The sequence below is a fragment of the Schistocerca cancellata genome, chromosome 8 (assembly GCF_023864275.1).
Source record: "Schistocerca cancellata isolate TAMUIC-IGC-003103 chromosome 8, iqSchCanc2.1, whole genome shotgun sequence".
NCBI classification, from domain to species: Eukaryota; Metazoa; Arthropoda; class Insecta; order Orthoptera; family Acrididae; genus Schistocerca; species Schistocerca cancellata.
This window is the reverse complement of record NC_064633.1, coordinates 422,568,742-422,590,062: the sequence shown is the minus strand read 5'-3', so window position 1 is coordinate 422,590,062 and position 21,321 is coordinate 422,568,742. Positions and strand designations below refer to the sequence as shown.

General features: G+C 38.9%; 1 protein-coding gene across 1 annotated transcript in view; it reads right to left on the bottom strand.

Moving 5' to 3' along the window:
* The window catches only part of LOC126095609 (protein inscuteable homolog), a 120,997-nt gene that overhangs the window by 4,989 nt on the left and 94,687 nt on the right, over positions 1-21,321 (bottom strand). The window contains exon 9 of the mRNA XM_049910378.1: positions 20,804-20,927. Within this exon, the coding sequence (XP_049766335.1) occupies positions 20,804-20,927 (124 nt within the window). The remainder of the gene's footprint in view (positions 1-20,803; positions 20,928-21,321) is intronic.

The following is a 21,321-nucleotide window of genomic DNA, read 5'->3' as shown; positions in this document are numbered from 1 at the left end:
ACCGACTTACACCAGGGGGGGGGGGGGGGGGGGGGGGGAAATACTGGCAGTCACAGAAGAGAAAACAAAGATATGCCGTAAAGGTGCATTAAGGTGTCAACGGAAATCTGCTTAGAAAATGTTCTAATGTCAGAAAAGTCCTGAAAGACCATATCTATCAACTACTGAATGGACCAGTTGAAGAACATAACATAGAACCAGATATTCAAATCTACAGTGAGGACCCTCCCGCCACCTGGACAGAAATAGGGACAGCTTTAAAATCTGTGCCTAAAGGAAAATCTCCAGGTGCAAAAGAAAGGGCAGTGGGCATTCAAGACTTACAATGGCTGCACAGAACATTCAATGCAATGTGGAAAGACAACAAGATGCCACAGACTGGAGCAAAGGGTGTCATAATTACTCTGTTCCAGAACATCAGTAGATGAAGTAATTATAGAGGAATAACTCTGTTGGCACATGAGCTGAAAATTCTAGAGAAGATTATAGAGTAAAGATTGAGAATTATCATAAGCCACAGCTGAAAGAGGAGTGATTTTGTTTCAGAAATAATGTATCAACAGTGGATCTAATTTTCAGTACCAGCATGTTGATGGAAAAACGCTAGGAGAAAGGTAAAGGCCCATTAACTGTGTTCTTATATACAAGAAAGGCATCTTATTGTGTTGCGAAGGAAAAGATCTTGGAGTGCCAGAGGAAAAAGAATGTACCTGAAGGACAGGTAAGTAAAATCTAGATGCTATTTCAGGCCTATACTAGCTGTGTACAAGTTGGAGAGTGATGATCTTCAAGGTTTAAGACCAAGAGCAGAGTTCAGAAAGGCAGTGCACTGTCTCCACTACTCTTAACCACGGTTATGTATGATATAAAGAACACCAGGAAAAGTTTTGGTGAACTTAATGCAATTGTTTTTCTGATTATGTGATGATCTGGGGTGAAACAGAAGACAAAGTTCAGACCAAACATGTGGAAATCCCAGTTCCAGGAGTTCAACCTCCACGTCAGTGAGATAAAGACGGTCAACAGAGATGGGAATCCTAGGGCACCACCAGCTAGAGCGTGTGCACAGTTTTCCGCCCTCAGGAGTATAATCACCAGAGATAATTCGATTAGCCACAAGAATACTAACAGAACAAAAGGGTGCCAATTTCTAAAAACAAGTGAAAACCCTACTATGGGACAAGAAAATTCCAGAAAAAGCAAAATTAGTGAGATTCATCAGCTATACCTACAGTACCTACAGTATCAAAGTATGCGCCCTCACAAAGAGAGAGACATTGAGGCTCCAGGCATCAAGAATGAAATTCCTTAGATTTACTATTCAGAAGACTGAGAAGGATAAAGTAAGGAATGAGGAGGTGAGGAAGAATTCCAGAATCAAGACACATGTTTTAGACTGAATCCGTGCTCCCAGGCTATGGTGTTACAGGCATACAAACACAAACATACACACAAAATTCAAGCTTTCGTAGTCAACGGTTACTTCATCAGGAAAGAGGGATGGAGAGGGAAAGACAAAAGGATGTGGGTTTTAAGGGAGAGGGTAAGGAGTCATTCCAATCCCAGCAGCGGAAAGACTTACCTTAGGGGGAAAAAGGACAGGTATACACTCGCACACACACCCATATCCAACCGCACATACACAGACACAAGCAGACATGTCAACAAAATGTCTGCTTGTGTCTGTGTATGTGCGGTTGGATATGGGTGTGTGTGCGAGTGTATACCTGTCCTTTTTTCCCCCTAAGGTAAGTCTTTCCGCTCCCGGGATTGGACGTAATCTGGCTAGGACGAAGGCATGTTTGCAGAGGAAATGTAAATAAAACTTAATGGGGTTGTTGTGGGGATATTGTGAGGGTGACATTCCCTCTGCAAACATGCCTTCGTTTATACTTTCTAATACCATGTCACCCTCACATCCCCACAACGACCCCATTAAGTTTTATTTACATTCCCTCTGCAAACATGCCTTTGCCTCTTTCCTGATGAAGCAACCGTTGGTTGCGAAAGCTTGAATTTTGTGTGTGTGTTTGTGTGTCCATCAACATGTCAACGCTTTCGCTTGGGTAGTTACATCATCCTTGTTTTTAGATATATTTTTCCCACGTGGAATGTTTCCCTCTATTACATATATATATGGAAAGAGAGGTGGAAGGAAAATATCCTGTAACACGACCCAGTACCTGCTGGTTGGACATTGCCAGAAGAAGGAAAATGGATAATGTCCTCCGTGACAGATTATGCACAGACAAAAGAAAGTAGAAGAGGCTCATTAACAGTAACAAGAAAATTAGAACTGTACAATGATGATGATGATGATGATGATGATGATGATGAGGAGGAGGAGGAGGAGGAGGAGGAGGAGTACTGGGGATGCTTTCCTTCTCAACAAACTTGCTTCACAACTTGTTTTTCACAGCACTTGGCTCTATTTAGTTTTATCTTAAGCTCAGCAGATGGCCCAGTCTACCCTTGCAATTACTAGTAACAAGATATCATTTCAAGTACACTGCCGAAACCAAAAAATTATGCAAAACAAAACAACTGTTAACACGGATTCTTACTAATCCACAAAATCACTGACAAAGCTTCAAAGTGCCATAAATAGTTTAAATGCCTTATTCATGATCGTACAAAAATTGATTAATGCACTACATCATTAATTTCATCTGTGAATTACAGCACAAGATACAATCACTCAGAACTCCCAGATACTCTGCTATGTTATCCATTAAACATTCTAATCATCGAAAAACTCTTTTCTACTAATAATCAAAACAAATGTTCACGTAAAATAATAAACATTCCAATGCCGTCACCAATAAAAACAGATCAAATAAAAAATAATGCTAGAAAACCCTCTTTCTCACATAACACATTAATCTTGGCAAATCATCTTTACCAGTAAATGATCTGACTCCATTTATATCTTATGCTTGGCACCTCTGTTTGTTTATCCAGTAGTTTCTTTACCTGTTTGGCTACATCATTCAGAACTTTGTCTATACAGCAATGGCTCCCCTTCCGTTTTCCTAGATAACACACTCCTAACCTATGCTCAAGCAAACCCACATACAGTACTATCACTCACAATACATCAACAAGTTGTTCCATTTACTTCCTTCATTGCAATGCTAATGACAGATTGAATCATCCTTGCGATGTTACATATCCTTGCAGCTTGTGGTACTACATCACACGAATTTAATGATTTTACCGCCAGTTAAACTGGATTGTCCTACATGACAGATGAACCTTGCAGCTATTTATCACTGGCAAAAACTTCACATCTGTGGATCTCCCATCTTCAGGTACACATTCTTCACAGGATTCAGACTACTAAGTCCGATCATTAACATTACAAATATATCTTGTTTTCCTCCTTGTGAGGTGGTGGCACTACCTCAGATGGTGACAAATATGTATCTGTCTGCAACACACTCAACCTGAATGACAGCTTGTTGTGCATTCTTCAGAGTATCTGCAGCAAAATTACTGTCTGCAATTCCACTCCACATGATACAAAATCATTGGCACATGCACTTCCCTGTACATCTGGTCCAGGCTTCATGGCCTCTAAACAACTCCCATTATCACCTAATGTGGTAGATACTATTGTAAGTATCTAGCTCACCCTTGTGGTTATCCACACACACTTTTTATTTCAGTGCAACATCAGGGTGTATATGTGGACAAGGAAAAAAAAAATTCCTGGATTTCCCAGTTAAAAATACACTTTCTCCCAGGTGAAAACACACTTTTTCCGTCTTAAGTGACAGTACATTTTCCCTCGGAACTGCAAAACTTATCAATCCTTTGAATTGTTATGGCTTTGGACAAGGGCGTAGAATTTCCTGGCACTTTAGAAAACGAAACTCAGGGAAAAAGACACGTTTTGGAAATATCTTTGATGTGCAGCAACATGTACACGGCATATTTTCGTATTACGAAAGTATACATTGGAATTCCACCAAACACCGCATGTTACTTTCTGAATCACTGAAATCAAGATTGCAATGTGCTTTTGTAAGCCAGTTGCCGGAAATAAGTTCAGCCGAATTTTTTTCAAATGATCTAACAGTGTTCAGAAAGGATAGATTAAATACAGTTGGTGGTGGAGTATTTATTGCTGTCAGAGGCAGTTTGCCTTGTAGTGAAACTGAAGTAGATAGTTCATGTGAAATAGTATGGGTAGAGGTTGTACCTGACAATCGGACTAAACTATTAATTGGATCGTTTTACCGACTCCCGACTCAGAAGACATAGCTGCTGAACAGTTCAAAAAAACTTGAGTCTCCTTTCAAATAGGTACCCCGCCCATACAATTATAGTCGGTTCACCACCAAAATTATACGTTTAAAGCCGGCGGCAGGCATAAAACATCATCCGAAATTGTACTGAATGCTTTCTCAGAAAATTATTTTGAACAATTAGTTCATGAGCCCACTTGAAGCGTAAATGGTTGTGAAAGCATACTTGACCTTTTAGCAACAAATAATCCTGGACAAATAGTGAGTGTTGTGACGAATACAGGGATTAGCAACCACAAGGTAGTTGCTGCTAGGATGAATACCGTAAACACCTACAACTATAAAAAGAAAGGCAAAGTATATCTAATTACAAAAGCTGATAAAAATGCTCTTAATGCCTTTTTAAGAGACTGTCTTCACTCCTTACGATGTGATCATGTAAGTGCAAAAAAGTTGTGGAATGCTTTCAGAGAGATAGTATCGACAGCAATTGAAAGATATATACCATATAAATTAATAAGTGATAGACCTATATCTCTAACGGCTATCAGTTGTAGAATTTTGGAACACGTATTATGTTCGAGTATAATGACTTTTCTGGAGACTAGAAATCTACTCTGTAGGAATCAGCATGGGTTTCAAAAAAAGACGATTGTGTGAAACCCAGCTTGCGCTATTCGTCCACGAGACTCAGAGGGCCATAGGCACGGGTTCCCAGGTAGATGCCGTGTTTCTTGACTTCCGCAAGGCGTTCGATACAGTTCCCCACAGTCGTTTAATGAACAAAGTAAGAGCATATGGACTATCAGACCAATTGTGTGATTGGATTGAAGAGTTCCTAGATAACAGAACGCAGCATGTCATTCTCAATGGAGAGAAGTCTTCCGAAGTAAGAGTGATTTCAGGTGTGCCGCAGGGGAGTGTCACAGGACTGTTGCTATTCACAATATACATAAATGACCTTGTGGATGACATCGGGAGTTCACTGAGGCTTTTTGCGAATGATGCTGTGGTATATCGAGAGGTTGTACTGAAATGCAGGAGGATCTGCAGCAAATTGACGCATGGGGCGGGGAATGGCAATTGAATCTCAATGTAGACAAGTGTAATGTGCTGCGAGTACATAGAAAGAAAGATCCCTTATCATTTAGCTACAATATAGCAGGTCAGCAACTGGAAGCAATTAATTCCATAAATTATATGGGAGTACGCATTAGGAGTGATTTAAAATGGAATGATCATATAAAGTTGATCGTCGGTTAAGCAGATGCCAGACTGAGATTCATTGGAAGAATCCTAAGGAAATGCAATCTGAAAACAAAGGAAGTAGGTTACAGTATGCTTGTTCGCCCACTACTTGAATACTGCTCAGCAGTGTGGGATCCGTACCAGATAGGATTGATAAAAGAGAGAGAGAAGATCCAACTGAGAGCAGCGCGCTTCGCTACAGGATCATTTAGTAATTGTAAAAGCATTACAGAGATGATAGATAAACTCCAGTGGAAGACTCTGCAGGAGAGATGCTCAGTAGCTCGGTACGGGCTTTTGTTGAAGTTTCGAGAACGTACCTTCAAGGAGGCGTCAAGCAGAACTCCCTCCTACATATATCTCGTGAAGAGACCATGAGGATAAAATCAGAGAGATTAGAGCCCACACAGAGGCATATTGACAATCCTTCTTTCCACAAACAATACGAGACTGGAATAGAAGGGAGAACCGAAAGAGGTACTCAAGGTACCCTCCGCCACATACTGTCAGGTGGCTTGCGGAGTATGGATGTAGATGTAGATGTATTGATCCCCCATAGTACACAAAACAGGTAGATCGTTGTTGCAGAAGCAATGAAAAAAGCATGCCAAATTTAAAAGAACGCAAAATCCCCAAGATTGGCAAAGTTTTACAGAAGTTCGAAATATGTCACGTAATTCAATGCGAGATGCTTTTAATAATTTCCACAACGAAATTCTGTCTCGAAATCTGGCAGAAAACCCAAAGAGATTCTGGTCATACATAAAGCACACCAATAGCAAGACATAATCAATATCTTCACTGCTCGATAGCAACGGTGAATTCACTGATGACAGTTTCACTAAAGCAGAGTTATTAAACATCGTTTTGCGAAACTTCTTCACCAAAGAAGACGAAGTAAGTATTCCTGAATTCCAATCAAGAACAACTGCCAAGATGAGAAGCATAGAAGTACGAGGGCATTTCGAAAAGTAAAGGTACAATGGCTCGCAGTCCTTAAATAGAACATTTATTTAGAAAACGTCAGTTACATCTTATTAACTGGATTATTTGTTATTTTTCGAATAATCACCCCCGTTATCCAAACATTTGTTAAGTCTGTGCACAAGTTTTTGTATCCCACAGTCATAGAAGGTTGCCGCCTGCTGTCAGAACCACATTTCAACTTCATCTTTGATCTCTTCATCGTTGTGGAATGATTTTCCACCAAGATGTGACTTCAGATAACGGAAGACATGGAAGTTGGTGGGCGCAAGGTCCGGGCTGTATGGTGGATGGTCCAATACATCCTGTTTGAATTGTATGAGTAGTGCTATGGTTACGAGTGCTGTGTGAGGCCAAGCGTTGTCATGAAGCAAGCAGACTCCACTTGTCAGCATTCCCCTGTGTTTGTATTGAATTGCCCTTCGAAGATGTTTCAGAGTCTGGCAATATGGAGCAGCATTAATTGTCGTTCCAGGAGGCATAAATTCCAACAGAAGAATGCCTTGCCTGTCCCAAAAAACAGAAGCCAAGATTTTCTTCACTGAAATCAATGTTTTACATTTCTTGGCTTTTGGTGAATTCGAATGGCGCCATTGCATTGATTGTTGCTTGGATTCAGGTGTATGGTGATATACCCACGTCTCGTCACCTGTCACAATGTGATCAAGGAACTCATCACCTGCTTCAGCATAGCGTGTGAGAAAGTCGAGTGCAAAGCCCATCCCTTTCTTTTTGTGTTCTTCCGTTAACAGTTTTGGGACCAAGCGCACACACAATTTCCTGTACCCTAACTTAACAGTCACAACGTCATAAAGAGTTGTCATTGACACGTCCGGTATGATCTGAAGCAATTCTTTCAATGTGAGACGTCTATTAACAAGAATTACTTCCTCCATTCTCCGAAGAAGGGCATCAGAGATTACAGATGGCTGACCTGTTCTTTGTTCGTCATGAACATCGGTCCTACCTTCAGAGAAATGATGACACCATTTTGTTACATTTTGTCGATTCATAATGTTCCCATAAACAGAAACAATTTCTTTGTGAATATCCGCTGGTCGCTGACCTTTTGCATGAAGAAAACGTAAGACGGAGTGCACTTCGCATTTGGCAGGATTCTCAATCGACGCAGCCATTTTAAACATGACCTACTCCAACCAGAAGCAACGTTCCACTGCCAAATGACCACGAGGAGAAAGCTAATGCTTCAAGGTTAACACCAGTGTTGCCAACTTGCTCGCCAAAACTCTTCTGCTCCTCTGGCGTACAGTGTATTTACTCTCCGAAATACCCTAATAGATATTGTGCTGTGTCAAAACGCACGGGGTACGTTCACCCTTACTGGTTCTAAGCATCCTGTGTGATAAATCAATAACACCTGGTGGTCACGATAATATACGTGTATGATGAGGTAAAACCAAAATCAAATTGTGTTCTAGATGATATGAGAGCGTCTACGGAATAGCAGGTGGCGAGCATGCGCGACTGCAGTGATATACCATATTGCCCTCGCTGCATCCAGAGATGCTGCCTGAGCGACGCGCAGCAGCCGGCCACTATTGCGAAGAATCAACAGCATCGATGATTATTACATTAATTGTTAAAAGTTGGCGTGGCGTTGCGTGTTCGCTCATTTTAAATGGTTCCTACTGTACAATGAAAAGGGTTAGTTAGTTCCCAGATAGACCTCTCACCGACCAAGGGGTGGTAGCGGTGTATATCAGGTCTGGTCTTATAGCATTTCACTGCGTGGTGTAGTGAGGCTACTCAGTTGACACCTAAGTCTTGGGAGAGTGAACTGTTTCATTATACGGTGATGGTGTGCACGTATCACTGAGTAGACAAGCGATAGTAAATTGAAGGAACCATTTAACGAGCTACACATAGCTAAACCAAAACTTGATTCATCAAGGTGACGAGTGGACGATTTAAATGTTAGGGAACTTAGCGCGTCGTATGTGGTCAACGCCTGAAGAGGTCAAGATTTGCTTTTAAATTGTAACTTAAGGTTAGTTGAAAAGTGGCGGTGACAATTAGGATTTTTGATTGATTTTTTTTTATGACTTGTTTCCATATTGTGGGGACTGATAATATATTTGCTGGCACTCGTTCACTGGTGATAACCAACGTGTATTGAGATACCTAGAAGGAAAATAATTTCATTGGGGTTAAAGAAAATTTCCCAGTCTATTTAATTGGTATCTAGTGTGAATATATCTATATAATTTTCGGAAGTATAAAAGAGTGTAATTTAGAGATATTGATACAGTGGAGTCGATATCACATATAATGTGGTGTTTTTAAATGTGTTTGGTAAAAGGTTCTTGAACGAATGAAATTATAAATAAGCTACTGAAAGTAGATCTTCTCAATATTAAAGAAAAGATTTCAATTAAGGAAAACAGTTTTCTAAATGATTAATAAGTTTAATTGAAGTAACTGAATTATTTACGGAAAGGCCAAAGATTTTGCTACTAACAAAGATTCGTTATTCTGTGATGCATGCGAAGTCTCATCACTTACATATTATCGCTGCATCGAGTTGGAAAATATTTAAGGGAGAATTAAAAATGTTTGAATTCCTAACAGTAGTGATGGAAGTGTCCATAAACAGAATAATCGTTTCAAGATGGTAGACAGATTGGTATTTTAGTACAAGTAATAAAATAGTTCTGAGTTTATGTCAGAGAGTACGTACTGCGTTGTGAAAAGCTCGTTGCGAAAGATAACAATTGCTAGTTGGATGTCGCGTTTATCATCACGCAAGATAATCAGGTACTGAAATTAAAGTAATTTGTTGCTCTGACGAGATCAGTATCGTAGACAACGAGAGTGGTTCATTAAATAGGCCCATTTATTCACTACTGCTTAACTTCAGTAATCATTGGCGTGTGAATATTGTTAAGTGATTATTCGCAGTTCTGTCGTGGCTTGGTACGATTTTGGCATCGTGTCTAGGCAGAGTGTTGTTCCCATTATTTGGCAGACAGGCTGTTTGCATGGTCAGCGGTTGAGGTGGCTGCAATATTAATTGTACTAAGGCTGATTTCGTGTCCGATTGGTTCATTGCCAGTGTGATTGCGGTGCGGGCTAGATTCTTGTTGTCATCAGAGGCTCCTCTCCAACTGGAATCTTCTGCAATTAGATAGCGTTCTGCAGTCTTAACATCTAGTTAAAAATAAGAAACTGTACCTAATTAAAGGTGTGGTGGCCAACTGGTGGCCTAAGTACTTTGCGCAACAGGATACTCTGCAGTAACAGCATAGAGACGTTGATACAGTACGATCCCTTCTCGTTGTCAATCGATCTTGTGTACTGCCAGTCACGGACCAGTACAATATCCTCGGTGTATCAAAGCAGCTTAAATCACTTAATAAAGGCAAGGCCTCCGGTCCAGATCGTATACCAGTCAGGTTCCTCTCTGAGTATGCTGATAAAATAGCTCCATATTTAGCAATTATATACAACCACTCGCTCACAGAGAGATATGTACCTAAAGACTGGAAAATCGCTCAAGTCACACCAATACGCAAAAAGGGAAGTAGGAGTAATCTGCTGAATTACAGGCCTATATCACTAACGTCGATTTGCAGTAGGGTTTTAGAACATATACTGTATTCGAACATTATGAAGTACCTCGAAGAAAACGATTTATTGACATATAGTCAGCACGGATTCAGAAAATATCGTTCTTGTGAAATACCACTAGCTCTTTGTACTCATGAAGTAATAAGTCCTATCGACAGGGGATGTCAAATTGATTCCATATTTTTAGATTTCCAAAAGGCTTTCGACACCATTCCTCACAACTGTCTTCTAACCAAACTGCATACCTACGGAGTATCGCCTCAGTTGTGCGACTGGATTCGTGATTTCCTGTCAGAAACAGTTCGTAGTAACAGACGGAAAGTCATCGAGTAAAACAGAAGTAATATCCGGTGTTCCCCAAGGAAGTGTTATAGGCCCTCTATTGTTCCTGATGTATATTAATGACATAGGAGACAATCTGAGTAGCCGTCTTAGATTGTTTGCAGATGATCTGTCATTTACTGTCTTGTAAAGTCATTAGATGATCAAAACAACTTGCAAAATGAATTAGATAAGATATCTGTTCGGTGCGAAAAGTGACAGTTGACCCTAAATAAAGGAAAGAGCGAAGTTATTCACATTAGTACTAAAAGAAATCAGCTAAATTTCGATTATGTGATAAGTTACACAAATCTAAGGGCTGTAAATTCAGCCAAATACTTAGGGATTACAATTACAAATAACCTAAATTGGAACAACCACATAGATAATATTGTGGGTAGAGCAAACCAAAGACTGCGATTCACTGGCAGAACACTTAGAAGGCGCAACAGGTCTACCAAAGAGACTGCTTACACTACGCTTGTCCACCCTATTCTGGAGTACTGCTGTGTGGTGTGGGATCCGCATCAGGTGGGACTGACGGATAACGTCGAAAAAGTACAAAGAAGGGCAGCTTGTTTTGTATTATCGCGAAGATAGTGCTACAGACATGATATGTGAATTGGAGTGGCAATCATTAAAACAAAGGCATTTTTCGTTGCAATGGGGTCTTCTCATGAAATTTCAATCACAAGTTTTCTCCTCCGATTGTGAAAACATTCTGTTGGCAGTCACCTACATGGGGAGAAATGATCATCACGATAAAACAAGAGAAATCAGGGCTCACACAGAAAAATTTAAGTGCTCGTTTTTCCCATGTGCCGTTTGAGAGTGGAACTGTAGAGAGACAGCATGAAGGTGGTTCATTGAACCCTCTGCCGGGCACTTTATTGTGAATAGCAGAGTAATCACGTAGATGTGGATGTCATAGCTCATGTCACGTGATCTCGCCAGCCGATGACAGTGAATATTTAGAGCATAGGATGCGTGATGTAGTCAGCCAATAGCAACATCATTGTTAAGTAGCGGTAACACACAAGTTAATGGTTTAAATTAATATACACAGTCAGAAAGGTGGAAATAAAATAAAATCTGAAACTAATAACATATTGTAGCCTTCCTTAATTATGTGAATGTATTTTAATTAACTTGATACCTCCCGGCCACAGATATATGTTTTGTTTTCATTTGACATGAGAGTAAACGAAGGGGAAACAGCAAAATCACTAAACGTAAACACGGGTCACGTGGAGACTGCTCCTCTGTGCGTCAGCCCCAGATCTACGATATTTGCGAACCGAGTCGGTACTAAAAAAAATTGAATTTTCAAAAACATGTGCATCTTGTAGGGCACATCATTTTGAAAAGTTTGAAACATAAAACATATGTGTTCGAGAAAATGTAAGACATGTTATTTGGTCTTAAGTGTGCCAAAGTGCAATGCCACACCTCATCATACAGCATTCTTGTATTGCAAGTCACTATTTCGCTCTGTGGAATTGAAAAGTGTATATTTTGTAAGCGATGCCATCAAACTATATTCAGGACAGTGGAAATTGAAATGTCCTGTGGTGCCTCTCCTGCCCCCAGCCAGCCAGTTTGATAGCCTGCCCCTCTCTTTTATTTTATTTTATTTTGTTTAAACTCGCTATTAATAGCGGATGGGATTATTTGTAATTGGGAGAACAAGAACTCTTCAGAAAATTTGCACTCTTTATTGCCTGTTAGCTAATAACTTGCTGTTTTGTGTGACACAAAATTAAATATAGTATACATAAAACCAATATAGACAAGAGACAGGCAAGAAAGTACACATTTCTTCAATCTTTAGCTCCTAGCATTTTTTCCTCTCTAATCTTGTTACAGCTTTACATGGCATGCTTTCCTTTCTGTGCAAGAATCTATTACCTCACCAAAGTTCGTCAAACGTTTTGCTACATGAAAATCTAAATTTTGCCATCTAATAGTGAAAAAGCTGTTAATATTAATAATACCCAAGACTGGTGCGGTTTCTCGATCTGATTACATCTATTTTGTCACTGTATGCTAGATAAAACAAAATAGGCATTTTTAATATTGCAGCAATTTTGTAACACACACCAAATAAGTGAGACTGTTTTGGCACAAATGGTCATTTTTATAACACAACAGAATATAATTCACAAAGTACCAATATCAAATGCCTATTAGGCCTACTACAAGCAAAAAGCTTTATGTTAGGAAATAGTTTCACATTTCATTCATACGCACCAGTTTCTCAAGCATGAAATCGAAAAGTAGTACTACGAAATTTTTATATAAATTTGGAATCGTCTTATTCTTCCATAATTTGTGTGATGTCCCCGTTTCTTCTGCTTCCTCATTCTAACAATCTTGTCATCACCAATTCTGTAGCTATTCCTGCCACTGTCAAAATCTCTTTGCCGATTAACTTCACTAACCCTGCCAGAATCACCGGTTTAGTTATCCCGCGACTATTCTGCTGTTAGGTGATGTTACATATTCGTACAAAACATTTTCTGTGTTAGTTCCAAAATAGAACTTAAGCAGCTGCTAGCCGGGGACTGTACAATTGGTCCTTACTAGTGTAGCGATCTGGCTAAAATTTTTCTGTCAGAATTTCATTTTCTTGGATACAACAAGAAGATAATACGTAATCTTTCTCACTTGTTATTCCTGTAGTCGTTTTTTTCCATTCTGGTAGACTAAATCTATGGATTTCGCTAGTAATTATAATGACGCTGATTATTTGAAAACCCAGTCAACCATATAACACGACAGCATTGGCATTCATCCATTCGGCTTTACTCCGCTCAGCTCATGTAGCCCAATCCCCTTTTTTCTGTGGAAAGTTTATTTCTAGATGCGATGAGGATTCTCCTGACGGACACATCACGTGCACTATGCACGCATTCAAAAATCAACTTATGATTCATTCAGAAATGAACTTAAAATGTGTTCAAAAATATACAAAAACCAACAGGTATTTTTTTCTTTTTTCCAAAAACAGACAATGTCTTATGGGATAACAGCAATCAGTGATTTAATAATGTTACTTAAAATCCGTCTTGATTGCAATTTTTTTTTTTTTTTTTTTTTATTCATATGACCGGTTTCGGTTCATTCAGAACCGTCTTCAGATCTGTAAAAATAATGATACTAATTTACTATTTCACGGAAGCAAATCTTTTTCATCCTATCTAATCAACATCAACCAGAATGTACCTGATATTTCAGTTACAGGAGTAACCCGTCAAATCCAGCAACTTTCACATGCTACGTTACATAAAGTTGGTTGGCAGAGTGCACGTCATTTATATTAATTATAACACTATTACCGACAGGTGGCGTCTGGTACACTTGTTACATTCCATTTGCACATACTGTATTCAGTAGATCTTTTTTTTTTATATTAAAAATACTTAAAATATGTAGATGTCAATGTTAAAATCTGTACTTAGCAGAATTAAAAAACAGTAAAATTATCATTTTTATACGATCTAAAAAACATAGGACGATTTATATATCTATGGTGCTGGTGAACTTTTTTTCCTCTACGGTCTGCTTCTGTGGTTCCTGCCATCCGAAGTTAAAATAGAGTTCCGAACAAATAACACGTTAAAATTGAAGCTCCGGCATAGAATATGTAATAGTAGGAATAAATTTCAGGATTCAGGTGTATATAAGATCAAATGTAATGACTGCTGTAAACAATATATAGGGCAGACTGATAGGAACTTTGAAACCAGATTCAGGGAGCACACCTACTCTCAAAACAAAACAGCTTTTGGGGCGCATATGGCTGCGACAAAGCATTCAGTCACGAACATTGAACACAATTTAGACATCCTGCATAGAGCTCATAAGGGACAGTTTCTTAACATTATGGAAGAAATTGAAATAAACACCCACAAAAATAAAGATCCAGATTTAATCCTCAACGACCAAAGCGAATTCAATCATAGCACCTATTTTAGCATTTATGACGACCTACTAAGATGACAACTGTTGCGTGTGGAGATCCAGGCCGAGGGATGAGAGATGGTGCACGGTGGAGAGGCCGGAAGACACGTGCAGCACCTGGCGTCGTTGACGGGGCCCTCCTGTGCGGCCCTCTTGCCCGTGGCAATGGACATCAGATGACTGAGCGGACTTGCGGCACAACACCGAAATGGCGGGAATCACAGAAGCAGACCGTAGAGGAAAACAAGTTCACACCAGCACCATAGATATATAAATCGTCCTATGTTTTTTAGATCGTATAAAAATGATAATTTTACTGTTTTTTAATTCTGATAAGTACAGATTTTAACATTGACATCTACATATTTTAATTAAGTATTTTTAATATAAAAAAGATCTAATGAATACAGTATGTGCAAACGGAATGTAACAAATGTACCAGACGCCACCTGTCGGTAATAGTGTTATAATTAATGTAAATGACGTGCACTCTGCCAACCAATTTTATGTGACATAGCATGTGAAAGTTGCTGGATTTGACGGGTTTGATTGATTGATTGATTTCATTATTAATCCATGTAACAATTTACATTGTGTGGATTTCGTCAGCAAAATCATATACAATACAATATACCTACAATTATACACACAAAATTTGTATTTACACACATTTTTGAGGTATCTTAAATTAGTTTTATATCCTTGTGTAATTTGTAATTTTCTTATAGTACTGTACAATTTTGATTTCATATTATAATTATTTCCTCATGTATTACAATGCAGGCTACTTTAATTACACTACATGTTTTAATTCAGATAGTCCATTACTGCGTAATAACTTTTATTTAATAAAAAAAATTTAGTTTTGTTTTGAACTGTCCGATTGCGTCAATATCTTTTATTTTTTGGGGTAATTTATTATATAATTTAACAGCATTGTACAACAAGCTCTGCTGAGTTTTAACTTTATTTTTCCTTTCTAGATGCAGATTGTATTGGTTTCTAGTTTCATAGCTGTGTACTAAAGAATTTTTCATATAGCAGTCAATATTTTTTTTTACATACATAACACTTTGAAAAATGTATTCACAGGGTACAGTTAGAATTTCCAGCTTTTGGAAATGTTCAAGGCAGTGAGCCCTACTGCCACTCTTGGTTATTATACGAATTGTTCTTTTCTGTAATTTGAAAACTATTCGAATATTTTTACTGTTGACTCCCCAAAATATTATTCCATAGGTAATAACAGAGTGGATATAAGAAAAATATACAGATCTGACACATGTAGTATCACAAACTGCAGTCAGAATTCTCAGAGCATAGCATGCTGTAGCGATTCTGTTACTAAGTATTTTAATATGTTCTTCCCACTTTAACTGACTGTCAACATGCATACCAAGAAATTTTGTGTAGTCTACACATTCTATAGTTTCATTGTTTAACTTAAAGTTGTTATAGTGTGGTTTTTTGCAGACATAGAAGTTAACAGCATTTTTTTTTTTTTAAGATTTAGTGTTAGTTTATTATTGGATGCCCACTCACGTACACTGTTTAGTGTTTGTTTGGCTTTTTCTTTTAGTGCATCTGGTGATTTGTCACTGATTAGAACATTTGAGTCATCTGCAAACAATATTGTTTGTCCATGCTTGATGCTCTGTGGGAAGTCGTTTATGTAAATGAGGAATAGTACTGGGCCAAGGACACTACCCTGTGGGACACCTATATTTACATAATTTGGGTCTGAAGTATACTTTACAATATAGTTTGAGCAACTTGAAATATGTGAGATTTCAGTTATCTGTCTTCTATTTTTTAGGTATGACTGGAACCATTTGTTCACAAGTCCCCTTATTCCAAGTTCATCTAACTTATTTAACAATATGTTGTGGTCTACTGTATCAAACGCTTTAGTTAGATCAAGAAATATACCAGTTGTGTAGTTCCCTTTATCTAATGCTCCTGTAACTGAAATATCAGGTACGTTTTGGTACATTTGATGTTGATTAGATAGGATGAAAAAGATTTGCTTCCATGAAATAGTAAATTAGTATCATTATTTTTAAAAATCATACAAATGATCGATAGATGAACGTGTGCTGGATGCTGGGCGCTTTGTGAAACAAGTTTTTTTTTTTTTTTTTTCCTCGAGAATATGAATTTGGTGCCCCCTTTTCTCGGTAGCATCCAGCTGCTTGCTGCAACTGCTTGCACAGTAACAGCCACATTCCTGTAGCCAGAAGTGGAAGAATCTACTACTCAAACACGACTCAACAGCGCATGCACATGAGCCCGCTTGTAATTGCTAACACGAATCCAATGTAAACAGTTGTGACTTCACACTCATCAGAGGGAATTTGTTGTTATGAAGTACTGTGTAGTCTTCCTAAAGCCTTTGACATATTTGCTGTTGGCAGACGCTTGCATGAGGACTACGTGTCTTCGTCGTATATGGCGCATTTCCTTTACAATTTCAGTTATTTTCCTTTTTTTCTCTCGTTTATGTTTTATTGTTGAAGTATTATTCTGCAGTAGCATGATACAGTAATATCCTTTGTTAGAGTAACGGTTCTTACCAGTCAAAATTACAGAACTTTAACGGAAAACTAAAACAATGAAAAATTCCCAGAATTCTAAAAAATTCCTGGGTTTTTCCCGCTTTTCTCCCGGATGAAAAAATTCCCGTGTTATTCCCGTATCTCCCGGTTGTCCCAGGTCGTATACACCCTGCCAAATGGCTCTGAGCACTATGGGACTTAACTGCAGAGATCATCAGTCCCCTAGAACTTAGAACTACTTAAACCTAACTAACCTAAGGACATCACACACATCCATGCCCGAGGCAGGATTCGAATCTGCGACCGTAGCGGTCGTGCGGCTCCAGACTGTAGTACCTAGAACTGCTCGGCCACTCCGGCCGGCTACACCCTGAACATTCACTTACTCTGTCTGGCACTACAGATGATCCTGACTCCACATTTTCACACAATATTGGAGCTTATGATTCTTTGTCACTCGCCTTAACTTCTACGATTTTACTACTTTGAGCTATCTCAGCTGCTACTCTTAGCAACATTCCCTCCAGGGAGCATCAACAATGGGATAATTAACCCTATTAAATGACACTGACTAGCACATATTTCCTATAATTCTTATACTCTGACATCATGGAAACTCTTATTCAGTACATACAACAAAAATGCAATGACTTAATTATAACTCTATCATAATACTTCTTGATAAAACTCATCTACACCTCCAGAATCACTACACATTAATACACTATATACTTCTAGACGATAAGCCACACCTCTTGTTCATGATAAGGCACATTTACTGTATTAAGCAGGTGAAAACCAACATTCATATTTACACACTCTCAAACTTGTCAGAGTTCACCTGACACATTTCACATACAAAAACAAAATTAAACATTACTATGTGTTTACACTGGAAGTTGTGGCTCTAGACGAGGTTCCTGGCCCAGCTGCAGATCTTGATCCCAAATCTGACACCAAAATGGAAATGCCCAGGGTGAATGATCTCTACAGTAGCAGGGTTGAACTGAGGTGGTGGGTTGTCATCAAGATGATGACTGATAACGGTGTCTGCTCTTGTGAACAAAAGTTTACATTAGTATGCCTTGGTTGAGCAGCTCCACCATCCAGCCTTTAACAGCTGCTCCCTGGGTACAAAGCTGGCTGTGGGTGTAGTGAGTCCAGTCCACTGGCTGGAGGGTGCTAAGTCCACAGTGGATTTAGTGCCAGCAGTAGACCTGCAGTTGGTAAATGCAAAGTCTCATAGTGTCTGCTTGCAGGACCATGTCTCCTGCTGACAGGCATAGACGTTCCCTTGTAGATAGTGCTGCCAGACTGTGATCTCTTTGGGTAAAAATGATGGGTTTTATGCTGGTTTGGTGTCTACTTGTTTCGCCGAAGCACTGCTTCCAATCACGTACGTCAAAACAGGCCCATAGCTTGGGGGGTATAGTAAACATCCAGCTTATGCCACAGTTGCTCTGCCTTTCCACTTGCTGTTGTTAATGTGTTGTTGCCTCTGGCTCAGCCTGTGAAGTGGAAATCAACTGGTGGCATCGCTGCATCTGATGTAATGGTGTTTTGTTCTGCTTCATTCTTGCCCGCTCCCATAGCCTTTCGCAACAGCTGTGGCAGCATCATTATTATTTTACTCAGTAGCGCCAAAAAATAGTGGTGGTGCTACAGTGATATGTTGCTAGTTATAGAAATAGTTGATATGTTTTACTTACTATGTACACATTTTCCAGTGGTCACTGTGTTCCAGAAGTAAATTATGTTTATACTAGATATGTTTCAATTACTGCTTGTAGGCTAACCAGAGGTTCTTTCCTATAACTTTTGTCTTCAGTTATGATGTACAGTAGCTGTACCTAGCAGAGAGTGTGCCTCACTAGCATTCATAAAATGGACAATAATGAGGTAGATTTACTGGGAAACATGCAGAGTGCTACAGAATACCAAGAACACTACATGTGATTTTGTCACTGAGTCTACCATATGGAATAAGCAGGAAATAAGGAAGTTTTCAACTCACTCACTCACTCTCTCTCTCTCTCTCTCTCTCTCTCTCTCTCTCTCTCTCTCTCCATGTGTGTGTGTGTGTGTGTGTGTGTGTGTGTGTGTGAGAGAGAGAGAGAGAGAGAGAGAGAGAGAGAGAGAGAGAGAGAATGAATGTGGTTGTGCGCACACACCTGGCACAGAATGCAACTTTAATTTTCACTATGCTGTAATTAAAACTATAAATAATGTGCTGCAATAATGTAGAGACAACATAATTAGCCAATGTAATAACATCATTCTTAACGATACACAAACTACACTTGACAAAATATATGGCATTTTCATTGTGCATTTTATAAATGCATTTAAAAATTTAAATGGTATGTTCTAATGTTACTTCAACACAAAATATAGGCAGTGTTTCATATTATGTATGACTGGGCAAGATGATTAAAATGCTCCTGAATGTTGTACCATGTCATTGTATAAAATACTTTCTATTCTAAACTGTTAAACCAACACTTCGGCTGTATAACAATAGCCTTTCTCAGGGCAAGACCCATTCTTGCCCAGAGGAAGAACATTGTAATACAGCCCAAATGTCAGTTTAATAGTTTAAAATATAAAGTATTTTATACAATGACATGGTTAGAAGAATTTTAATCATTTTGACACCAACTACAGAAGCCTACACTGTTATATGATTTTACAGTTAAGGAATGCAACAAGTTTATCTTCTTTTACTGATTAAATTTGATTTTTTCCCCTGTAGCAATAGCTGCATTAACATGTCTCTTAATTATGACCTACTGAGAAACTTTTTCAGGTCATTAACTGTACACACCCATGGAGCAACTGAATTAGAGATTGGTATGGTGTCACAGAAAGATCACTCCAATACTATGACAGTTGGGTTGTTGTCAGAGCATCTACTGGCTATTGGCCTGATAGTCTAGTGCACAATCGACAAGATGTGCAATACTAAAAGATCTGATTGTGGCCATGTCCTGAATACACAGAACATGGGATAGCGCACCTCAGAGTTCATGCACGCACTGAGCTTCTCAAGTGCCACTATGTCAAAGACGTACTGTGAGTACTTCAACTCAGGGAACCTGCCCCACCAGAGTTAACTACCACAGGTAACACATTGATGACAGCAGTCAGCAGACAGGCTGCATTGCAGCAAATCACTCACAAATTCAATATTGAGCAAAAGCAACAGTAGCAACAACAACAACCACAACCAGTGGCCTGTCACATTATCCGCAAACACCACCTTCTACGGCGTACAGAAGCCACTGCTACACATGTGTACTACTTTAATTGCACTCCACAAAGCAAAGACATCAACATAGGTCAAGAAAACAACCACTGGGTCTCTCACATCACCACAGGTCACCTGTACTGTTGACTCTTGACACACATTGAAGGCAGGATATGAGCACAATGAAACTATAAAAGGCGATGTCCTCCTTGCGAACAGTATACTGTTAGCTGGTGAAGGGATTCTCATGTGAGGGGTGTATGCATAGGATGAAATTGTGGCACCTGATGTGCTAATCTTTGTATCTCACCAACAAATGTTACAGAATCTACTTTTCCATCGTCCATCCCCACCTGTCACATACTACATCCAACAGGTGAATTATACATTCAGTGTGACAAGGCACCAATTCATTACTAGTTGCAAGAGGTCATGGATTGGAATGGCTCCCCAATTCTTTTGATGTCTTGTAGAAACCATTATACATCATTCTCATTACAAAGACAGAAAGGAGTATTATATGCAGCATAGTAGATGCCTCTAATACAATACCTGATGAGTGTATATGACACTAAAGGAAATAGGCCTAAGACTATAAGACCTAATTTGTTTAAATATGTTTGGGATAGGAGAAATGATGTTATTACCAAGCAGGCAACAAGAACTCCATCACTGTGATTCCTTTCACGATCTTCCCGGCACAGCCTCACCAGTCGTGTTACCCCTTGCAGATCTACTATCTCTTGAGCCACAGCTTTGTCGGTGCAAAGCCTGTAAATAGCAATTTCAAATATAATATCTTTGAAACTTATGGGTATACATTATTTTAGGACACAGCAAAATCAAGATCAAGCTAACAACTTTATGTAAAATTTCAATATAGTTCTCGTACCAATGTTAACTTGTGTAAAAATTTCAAATTAAGTCATCTCAGACCAAATAACATTCTTTTTGTCATTGTTTATCAATGGACTTAGTTGATGACAGGGAGAAACTCTACTCAAAATATAGGAATTTTAAACAATAACATGCTTTAATCCTAAGGAAATTTTATGAAATCTGTGTGTGTGTGTGTGTGTGTGTGTGTGTGTGTGTGTGTGTGCCATATACTATAACTACAGAAAATGAAGACCAATTGAGGCAGCAGTCTGAATACATTAGACAA